Genomic DNA, 10262 nt, shown 5'->3' with positions numbered 1-10262 from the left:
GGCGGCGGCGGCGGCGAGATTTGGTGAGGGGCTGAGGAGTTGGTATTCGTGCTGAGGGAAGAGGCGGCGGCGGCGGCGGCCCGGAGGACCCCCTTCCTCCCTCCTTCTCTCCCTCCCTGCGGCGGAGGAGCCGGCCCCCTCAGCCCGCCGCCGGGCGGGACAGCAGCGGCAGCCGGAGGAGGGGAGCGGCGGCGGTGGAGGAGGAGGAGGAGGAAGAGGAGGCGGAGGAGGAGGAGGCCGTGGTGGAGGTGGTGGAGGTGGTGGAGGAGCTAGCCATGGCCTCGGGCGACACCCTCTACATCGCCACCGACGGCTCGGAGATGCCGGCCGAGATCGTGGAGCTGCACGAGATCGAGGTGGAGACCATCCCGGTGGAGACCATCGAGACCACCGTGGTGGGCGAGGAGGAGGAGGACGACGACGAGGACGACGAGGAGGAGGAGGACGACGACGACGGGGGCGGCGGCGGCGGGCATCACCACCACCACCACCACCATCACCACCACCACCACCACCCGCCCATGATCGCCCTGCAGCCGCTGGTGACGGACGACCCCAGCCAGGTGCACCACCACCAGGAGGTCATCCTGGTGCAGACCCGCGAGGAGGTGGTGGGCGGCGACGACTCGGACGGGCTGCGGGCGGAGGACGGCTTCGAGGACCAGATCCTCATCCCCGTGCCGGCCCCGGCCGGGGGGGGAGGCGGCGGCGGCGGCGGAGGCGACGACGACTACATCGAGCAGACGCTGGTCACCGTGGCGGCGGCCGGCAAGAGCGGAGGAGGAGGAGGAGGAGGGGGGTCCGGCTCCTCGGGCGGCGGGGGCCGCGTCAAGAAGGGCGGCGGCAAGAAGAGCGGCAAGAAGGGCTACCTCGCGGGGGGAGGCGGCGGAGGAGGAGGAGGAGGCGGCGGCGGCGGCGGCGGCGTTGGCGGCGCCGAGCCGAGCGGCAGGAAATGGGAGCAGAAGCAGGTGCAGATCAAGACCCTGGAGGGGGAGTTCTCCGTGACCATGTGGGCTTCGGGTAAGCGTGGCCGGGGGCCGCCCCCCCGCCCCCCCACTCCCCGGGGCCCCCGGGATGTTTTTGTTTTGAAGGGAGGCCATGTTTGGTGGGTGCGATGGGCGCCGCCATCTTCTTCGCCGGGCCAAGTATGGCGGCCCCAAAAGATGGCGGGCCTGGGCGGCGGCGGCGGCGCCGGCGGCGGGACGGCCGAGGGGCCCGGCCCGGCCCGGCCCGGCCCTGACGGGGGGCGGGCGGGGAAGGAAAGATGGCGGCGGCGGCGGGCGCGGGAGGGAGGGGGGCGGCGCGCGCTGGCTCCAGGACTAGGCCGCAATGGCGTAGTTTGGCCGAGAGGGGGACGGGCGGGCGGGCGGGAGGACGGGCGGGCTCCCTCACCCCCCCCCCCCCGGGCTCTCCCCGGCCCCGCCCCTCCCTCGTTCGGAGGCCGCCACGCGCGGGCCCCCCCCTCTACGCGCATGCGCGCGCTCTTTCTCCCTCCCCCCCCTCTGCGGGGCGCGCCCTCCCGCCGCCCTCCTCCTCCGCGCCGCCCTCCAGGCCCCGCGACCCCCAGCAAGCGCCCAAGAACTGCGGGGGGAGGCCCCCGCGGAAAGCCCTCGAAGCCGGCCGCCCCCCCCCCCCCATCGCCACTAGTCTACTGCTTACCTCCTTCCCTTCCCCACAGCACCTGTATATATGTTTGTACATATTTATTATTCTATTTATTTTACTTGTATATCTCTATTCTATTTATTTTATTTTGTTGGCATGTTTGGTTTTGTTCTCTGCCTCCCCCTTTTAGACTGTGAGCCCACTGTGGGGTAGGGACGGTCTCTATATGTTGCCAGCCTGTACTTCCCAAGCGCTTAGTACAGTGATCTGGACACAGTAAGCGCTCGACAAATACGATTGATTGATTAAATGAACACAGGCCCCGCCGGCCCTCGGTTCTGCTCCCTGTGGGGAGCGGGAGGAGGAAGAGCGATTAGTCCAGTGCTCAGCACACCGTAAGCGCTCGGTAAATACGGTTGATTGATTAAATGAACGCAGGCCCCGTCGGCTCTGTCTTCTCCCTGTGGGGAGCGGGGGGAGGAAGAACGCTTAGTCCAGTGTTCTGCACATAGTAAGCGCTCGGTAAATACGATTGAATGAACGCGGGCCCCGTCGGCTCTCTCTTCTCCTCCCTGTGGGGAGCGGGAGGAGGAAGAACGCTTAGTCCAGTGCTCTGCACACCGTAAACGTTCGATAAATGCGATTGAATTTAGTACAGTGCTCTGCACACAGTAAGCGCTCAATAAATGCGAATGAAGGAATGAACGCGGGCCCCGTCGGCTCTCTCTCCCCTCCTCCCTGTGGGGAGCGGGAGGAGGAAGAACGCTTAGTCCAGTGCTCAGCACAACGTAAACGCTCGATAAATACGATTGAATTTAGTACAGTGGTCTGCACACAGTAAGCGCTCAATAAATGCGAATGAATGAATGAACGCGGGCCCCGTCGGTTCTCTCGCTCCTCCTCTCTGTGGGGAGCGGGAGGAGGAAGAACGCTTAGTCCAGTGCTGTGCACACCGTAAGCGGTCGATAAATGCGATTGAATTTAGTACAGTGGTCTGCACACAGTAAGCGCTCAATAAATGCGAATGAATGAATGAACGCGGGCCCCGTCGGCTCTCTCTCCCCTCCTCCCTGTGGGGAGCGGGAGGAGGAAGAACGCTTAGTCCAGTGCTCAGCACAACGTAAACGCTCGATAAATACGATTGAATTTAGTACAGTGCTCTGCACACAGTAAGCGCTCAATAAATACGATTGAATGAATGAATTGAATGAACGCGGGCCCCGTCGACTCTCTCTTCCCTTCTCCCTGTGGGGAGCGGGAGGAGGAAGAACGCTTAGTCCAGTGCTCAGCACACCGTAAGCGGTCGATAAATACGATTGAATTTAGTACAGTGCTCTGCACACAGTAAACGCTCAATAAATACGATTGAATGAATGAATGAATTGAATGAACGCGGGCCCCGTCGGCTCTCCCTCCCCTCCTCTCTGTGGGGAGCGGGAGGAGGAAGAGCGCTTAGTCCAGTGCTCTGCACACAGTAATAGTTCGGTAAATACGATTGAATGAACGCGGGCCCCGCGGACTCTCTCTTCTGCCTGTGGGGAGCGGGAGGAGGAAGAACGCTTAGTCCAGTGCTCTGCACACAGTCAGCGCCCGATAAATACGATTGAATGAACACGGCCCTCGCTGGCCCTCTCTTGTACTTCCCAAGCGCTTAGTACAGTGCTCTGCACACAGTAAGCGCTCAATAAATACGATTGATTGATTCTCCTCCCCGTGGGGAGCGGGAGGAGGAGTTCTTCCCCCACCATTGTTGAACCGCCGATTCGAAGGTGCGGGTTCAGACTGCAGAGTTTTCTAAAAATAAATAAAAAAGGAAAGAACCGATAGGAATGCTCCCGTTTTCGGGATCCGAGACGGATCGTGTCCCGGCCCCAGGGGACGGGGCGGCCTTCCGTGGACCGGTTCGGCTTTATTCAATCAGCGAGCCGGAGGAGGGGCTAAAGGGCGGCGATTCTTTCGGGCCTCCCCACGTGGGCCGGGGGATGGGGTGCAAAGCTGGGCCCAACCTACAGAAAGGGAAAACGACGCCGAGCCGTTAGCGGATTTTTCAACCTTCCAGCCGAGCCTAACGGGAAAATCAGTGCTGTTCCTATTGTGAGGACAGGGGTAGGCCGGAGGCCCTGCGCGTGAATCAGTATTTTACCGCTCGGTTTTAAAGTGGCCTAGCAGGAACGGGAGGGCTATTGACTAGAAAGCTTAAATTGCGGCTGAAATTAGTTATTTTGAAGAGCGGTTTTGTATTTTTGCTGGGTTTTGTTGTGTTGTTTTTTTTTTTTTTTAATTATACCCTGGGCCTTCTCTACTCCGCCATCCTGCCGAATACACACTTACAAGCGATCGAGCCTGATTTTCCCAGAGCCAAAATTCATCGTCATCAATCGTATTTATTGAGCGCTTACTGTGTGCAGAGCACTGTACTAAGCGCTTGGGAAGTACAATTTGGCAACATATAGAGACAGTCCCTACCCAACAGTGGGCTCACAGTCTAAAAGGGGGAGACAGAGAACAAAACCAAACATACTAACAAAATTAAATAGAATAGATATGTACAAGTAAAATAAATAGATAAATAAATAGGGTAATAAATATGTACAAACATATGTACATATATACAGGTGCTGTGGGGAAGGGAAGGAGGTAAGATGGGGGGATGGAGAGGGGGAGGAGGGGGAGAGGAAGGAAGGGGCTCAGTCTGGGAAGGCCTCCTGGAGGAGGTGAGCTCTCAGTAGGGCCTTGAAGGGAGGAAGAGAGCTAGTTTGGCGGATGGGCAGAGGGAGGGCATTCCAGGCCCGGAGGATGACGTGGGCCGGGACTAAATTGACTCCCGTTTGTCCAGTTAGGCGATTTGGGAGGAGTGTTGGCCCTTTCGGGCCACTAAGGGACTGCTTAGTAGTGTCCCGCTACATGGGCTGGGCACCGGGCTACTGCAGTGCCTCGAACTGTACCCTGCTGGACTGTGGAAGTTAGTGGTGTTTGAAGAGTGGTTTTGTTTTTTTGCTGTTGTTTTTTTTTTTTATTTAAATCATACCCTGGGCCATCTCTACTCCGCCATCCTGCCGAATACACACTTAACAAGCGATCGAGCCTGATTTTCCCAGAGCCTAAATCGACTCCCGTTTGTCAAGTTAGGCGATTTTGGAGGAGTGTTGGCCCTTTCGGGCCACTAAGGGACTGCTTAGTAGTGTCCCGCTACATGGGCTGGGCACCAGACTACTGCAGTGCCCCGAACCGTACCCTGCTGGACTGTGGGAGTTAGTGGTGCTCCTCAAATTCCTCACTTTCTACCCCCACCCTGGGGGAAAGCGTCAGATTCTGGGAGAATTGGGGCCATGGTAACCCGGCAATATCTGAAGCGGTATTAGTCCCTTTTGAAAATAAGAAGGGAAGAAAAAGTCCGAGGCCTCGGGCATGAAAACGACCCAAGAATGTCCGAAGGAAGTCTAAGCGAAGCTGGGTGAATGGATATCTGCTTCGCAGGATAGCTGAGCGGACGGTCGTAGGAGCTGACCAGAGTCCGTCGGCAAGCTATCAGCACTGTGGGTTCCGAAGTGCCCTGCGGAGAGCTTGTTTAGCCAAGTAGGCTGAAGCTTTATGGTTTCACTTGGACGGAACACTGCAATATTTAATGTCTGCCACGACCTTCTGGTTGCTGGGTTGGTTGAAATTCATTCATTCATTCACTCAATCATATTTGAGCTCTTACCATGTGCAGAGCACTGAACTAAGAGCTTGGGAAGTACAAATCGGCAACATATAGACGGTCCCTACCCAACGGGCTCACAGTCTAGAAATGATCGCACGCTTTGTAGACTAGACACCTGTCTACTTGTTTTGTTGTCTCTCCCCCGTCTAGACAGTGAGCCAGTTGTTGGGTAAGGACCGTCTCTATATGTTGCCGATTTGTACTTTCCAAGAGCTTAGTACAGTGCTCTGCACAAAGTAAGCGTTCAATAAATACTATTGAATGACTGAAAGTCTAGAACTAGAGTATGTGTTTTAGTAAAAACTTTTTTTGCATGCGGTAGAAAAGTCTAGCTGCTGCAGAAATGAGTGAATTGTATTATTGTTGAGTTCGTATTGTTCCTTTTTGTCCCTATTTGGGAAAGAATTGATCATTCAGTTAAAAGTGTTTAATAGGACCTATTCTGGTTAGTGCACTGTACTAAATGATTGGGGGTGGGGAGTACAATAAAAGCAAGAGAAACGATCCTCACCCCACAAGGAGCTTGCGATCTAATGGGGGAGACAGTCTGTGAAACAAATTACAAAGAGGAAGGAATAAAAGATGAGTACATAAGTCTTACGGATGTGTGCGTCCAAATATTTAAGTGGTGAGGAAGTGTTCTAGACTGTAAGCTTCTAGACTGTGAGCCCACTGTTGGGTAGGGACCATCTCTATATGTTGCCAACTTGTACTTTCCAAGCTCTGCACACAGTAAGCACTCAATAAATCCGATTGAATGAATGAATGAATGGTTAAGTGGCAGTAGGGGAATAGAAGGTGGCAAGATTATTAGAAATTAAGTAGTCATCCTGGAGGAGATGTGATTTTAGAAGGGCTTCGAAGATGGGGAGAACATTGGCTTGTCAGGTACGTTCCAGGCAAGGAGGAGCAGGAGGTCAATGGGAAAGGTGAGAGCAGAACACCTTGGGAGTAGGTTCACTTGGAACAAAGAGTGCAGGCTGGATCTTGGGAGGGAGGGATGGGCTGGTAAGAAGCGGGGAGAGAGAGAGAGAGACATCTGGTTCAGTCCCCTAAAGCCAATGGTCAGCAATTCTGCTTGATGATGGAGAGGAAAGAGTAATCATTGGGATTTTTGAGGAGTTGGGGAGAGGCGTGTGGAATGTTTTAGAAAAATGAACCAGCAGCAGCGTGACGTGCAAACCGGAGGTAGGGAGGTGAACGGGAAGGTCGGCAGAGTTATCGAGCCTGGACCAGCATGGGAGCCAATTGGATGGAGAGAAAGTGGTGAATTCTAGAAGCGTGGGTGGAAAGCCGAATGTATTTGGAGGCAGATTGAAAGAGGGGAGTCGAGAATAATGTCATGGTTACAGGCCTGAGGAAGGATGATGGGATTGCCAGTTGAGTGGAGAGAATCTGGAAGGGTAAGTGAGTTCAGTTTCAGTTGTTGATCTTGAGCTTCCAGCATTGTCCTTAGAGAGGAAGTGCATGAGGGGTCGGGTGGGTGAGAGGGATTTGGGAGTCTTCCGCAGTTGAAGCCAGAAGAGTTGGTGAGTTCCTCAGTGGAGTGAGTATAGCTAGAGAAGAAAAGAGGATCCAGAAAGGAGCCTTGAAGGTCACACACGACAACTGGAAGTTAGAGGAACCATCGGTGAAAGAGACCGGGAAAAGCCCCCACCCAAACTTCATAGACACTTACCTGATTTGTCTGCGAGTCAGTGGAACCGTGACTTCCAGGCATGTAATTGTTTCTCAGGTCTCCTAAGAACCACCGAGGGAGCCCCGCTCCATCCTACTCCTCAAATGCCAGGTCCGGTTTACATCCAGAGAGGTGGAAGGACCATGTCAGAGAAGCCCGGGTTTGTCGGTCTTTCCAGGAGATGGGAGTGGTCCTCGACGTCCAAGGCACCCGAGAGGTGGAGGAGGATTGGGACAGCGTGAAGTCCGGTATTCGGCAAGAGGGAGATCGTCGGTGACCCTTAGACCGGGATCCTGATGGAGTGAAAGGGGAAGAAACTGGATCGTAGGGGGCCTGGAGGAGAGGAGGTCGAGAGTGAGGAGGGAGGTGGGGTGATAGTGAAGCAACGTGGCCCAGTGGAAAGAGCCCGGGCTTTGGAGTCAGAGGTCATGGGTTCAAATCCTGGCTCTGCCAATTGTCAGCTGTGTGACTTTGGACAAGTCACTTAACTTCTCTGTGCCTCAGTTACCTCATCTGTAAAATGGAGATTAAGACTGTGAGCCCCCTCTGGGACCACCTGATCACCTTGTAACCTCCCCAGCGCTTAGAGCAGTGCTTTGCACATAGTAAGCGCTCAATAAATGCCATTGTTATTATTATTATTATAGTGGGATGGTGTAGCGGTGTCGAGAGAGGATGGCGGTCAGGAAGGTGAAGTTTGGGCGGGTCTGAGGCAGTTTGGGGTCCAGGCGGTTGAGGGGGTGGGTCAGGGGGGAGGGAGAAAGAGCTTGAGAGATAGCTGAGAAGAGGAGGAGGGATTTGGGAAGCTCAAGCCTGATCTTGAGTAGTTGGCCAGGTCCTCAGGGACAAGAGAAGGTGGGTGCCCTGGGGTTCAGAAGGGAGCGCTTAGAGGTCTGGAATAGTTGGTGAAGGCACAGGGCCCGGGAGTTGATGAGGGAGAAGTAGTGTTGCCGAGTGGAATGGAAGGCAGAAGTAGAGCAGGTTGAGGATGAATTCCAAGTGGCTGAAATCGGCCTGGGGCCTGGATTTCGGCCATCTGGGGGCAACTGGTGCAGGTAAATTTTTTTTTTTTGCCTTTTAAGAGTTGAATTTTAAGGGTTTTTAATGATCAGAGCAATGTGATAGTAGGAATTTCTTGAAGCATTCCTTCTCCTCTTGCACCCCAGAGCACATTAGGTAGAAAATAAAACTAAAGTGATTATTTGTGCTAATGGGAACACATTCCTAAAGGGCAGGTCTAGTATGTAGATGTGTCCTGTGGGTGGGGCTGTTTTTCATTCATTCATTCAGTCGTATTTATTGAGCTCTTACTGTGTGCAGGGCACTGGAATAAGCACTTGGGAAGTACAGGTTGGCAACATATAGAGACGGTCCCTACCCAACAGCGGGCTAACAGTCTAGAATTAATGAAGAATAGTAATAATAATGTTATTTGTTAGGCACTCACTATGTGCCAAACACTGTTCTAAGCACTGGGGTAGATACGGGGTAATCAGGTTGTCCCACGTGGTGCTCACAATCTTAATCCCCATTTTACAGATGAGGAAACTGAGTCACTGAGAAGTGAAGTGGCTTGCCCAAGGTCACACGGCAGACGAGCGGCGGAGCTGGGATTGGAACCCACGTCCTCTTGACTCCCAAGCCCGAGCTCTTGCCACTAAACCTCGCTGCTACTCTTATTTGGTCCTGTATGGCACCCTGCTTCCCCTAATGTGTGTTGTGGTTGCCTTTAGATGTTTTCTTTTGTCTTTTGTGGTAAAGGTAATGTGACCCAAAAGAAGCTGAGTGATTTCTGGTTAATTCTCTTAAGTCCAAAGATTGTGTAGAAAAAAATACAAAAATAAAAAACCTTGCATCGCTCCACTTCAGGTGGGCAAGATTTAAGTGGTTTTAGTTGAAAAGATTTTGTTTTGTTCCACTGTCTCTAAGTGCGGCAGCGCGAGATGTTCAGCATCTCCAAATGCTTGAATTGTACTATTGCAGTAGTGATTACCTAATTTATAGCTTATCCATGACCTTTACTTCCTTTGGCAAGCCTGCTCCCCCTTTCAGTCGGTCCCTCGCCTCAGGGGGTAGGACAGGAGAGAAGGCGAAACTCAAATGAACCCGTTTTCCAGTTCGTTATTGTTCAGAAGAGGCTGTTTGAGGAAAATCAAATTGAAATGATTGTGTGCACGAAATTTTGTTGGTTTATCTGCATTTCATTTATTCCTGTCTCATTACCATGGTAATGGAGAACTAACCGTAATGTATTTTGTGCGCTTGTCTTCTTTTGAATGGACTCTGGGTGGGGAAAAAAAAAATGACTAGTCCCTTCCTGTTGTCTTCTGTTACAGCAGGGCGGTGATGTCCTGGCCAAGAAAAACCCCCATCAAGGGGATAGAAAAGCTCCGCGGAACCTCGGTCAGTTACCTGACCAGAGCAGCAGCGGGATTCGTTGGAAGACTCTGGCGGGCGTCTGTTTAGCGCTTAACCAAGCTTCATTTTATGGAGCAGTGAAAGTTAATTGCTTTAAGATGAATGCGGTTTGCTTTTTAGTTTTTCTGATGGATGGAAGAGATTTCAGAAGAACTGAATTGAAAGCTCCCCCTCCCTAGTTGGCTCGTCAGGATATTCTTCCCTGTTGCACAGGCTTGATTCCATTGTAGGGTAGGGCCATCAGGGAGGCCTGTTGTAGTAGAGCCGTTATCAGAGGCAATTGGAGTATGCCGTGAAAGGTAATTCGCGTATTGAGGCTTTGCGTATTGCGGCCTTTACCGACATGGGTGTCCACTGCAATCTGGAATCAATCGATTGTATTTATTGAGCGCTTACGATGTGCAGAGCACCATACTAAGCGCTCGGGAGAGTACAACGCAACAGAGTTAGGACACATTCCCTGCCCACACGATGAGCTTACAGGAGCATCTTCCATGTAGCGACTTTGGGAGACGAGGAGGCAGAAGTGGGGGGGGGGGGGGAAGAAAAGCAGTAGTTGTTACGGTTGCCCCCAGGAACGACAACGCAGCAAGGAGCAGTCGTTGGGAGAGTGCAGCATGGCCGGGATTGTGGGCCTCGTACCGGTTGCCCGTTCAGTCTGACGTGGTCCTGTAGCGAATTCCACCCTCAGTGGAGTCTTGTCGTGTGAAGCCCGGTGGTATTCTCAGGCAAGCACACACCGTTTTTAAATCATCCTTTCCAGGAAATGCTTTCCTTTGGATGATGTAGTAAAGCACCTGGGTGAAACTAGGCCTTTGGAGGAAGTAGCACCACATTTAAGCCCAAATCCTTTACAGA

The 10262-nt window shown here is 53.2% G+C and overlaps 1 protein-coding gene across 1 annotated transcript in view; it reads left to right on the top strand.

Moving 5' to 3' along the window:
- The first annotated feature begins 244 nt into the window (after positions 1 to 244).
- Positions 245 to 10262, top strand: part of YY1 (YY1 transcription factor) — a 29302-nt gene continuing 19284 nt past the window's right edge. The window contains exon 1 of the mRNA XM_038765909.1: positions 245 to 1020. Coding sequence (XP_038621837.1) covers positions 276 to 1020 — 745 coding nt within the window. The 5' untranslated portion in view covers positions 245 to 275. The remainder of the gene's footprint in view (positions 1021 to 10262) is intronic.

This window comes from Tachyglossus aculeatus, chromosome 1 (genome assembly GCF_015852505.1).
Source record: "Tachyglossus aculeatus isolate mTacAcu1 chromosome 1, mTacAcu1.pri, whole genome shotgun sequence".
Taxonomy (NCBI): domain Eukaryota; kingdom Metazoa; phylum Chordata; class Mammalia; order Monotremata; family Tachyglossidae; genus Tachyglossus; species Tachyglossus aculeatus.
The sequence above is the reverse complement of the archived record's forward strand: the minus strand, read 5'-3'. Positions and strand labels throughout refer to the sequence as shown.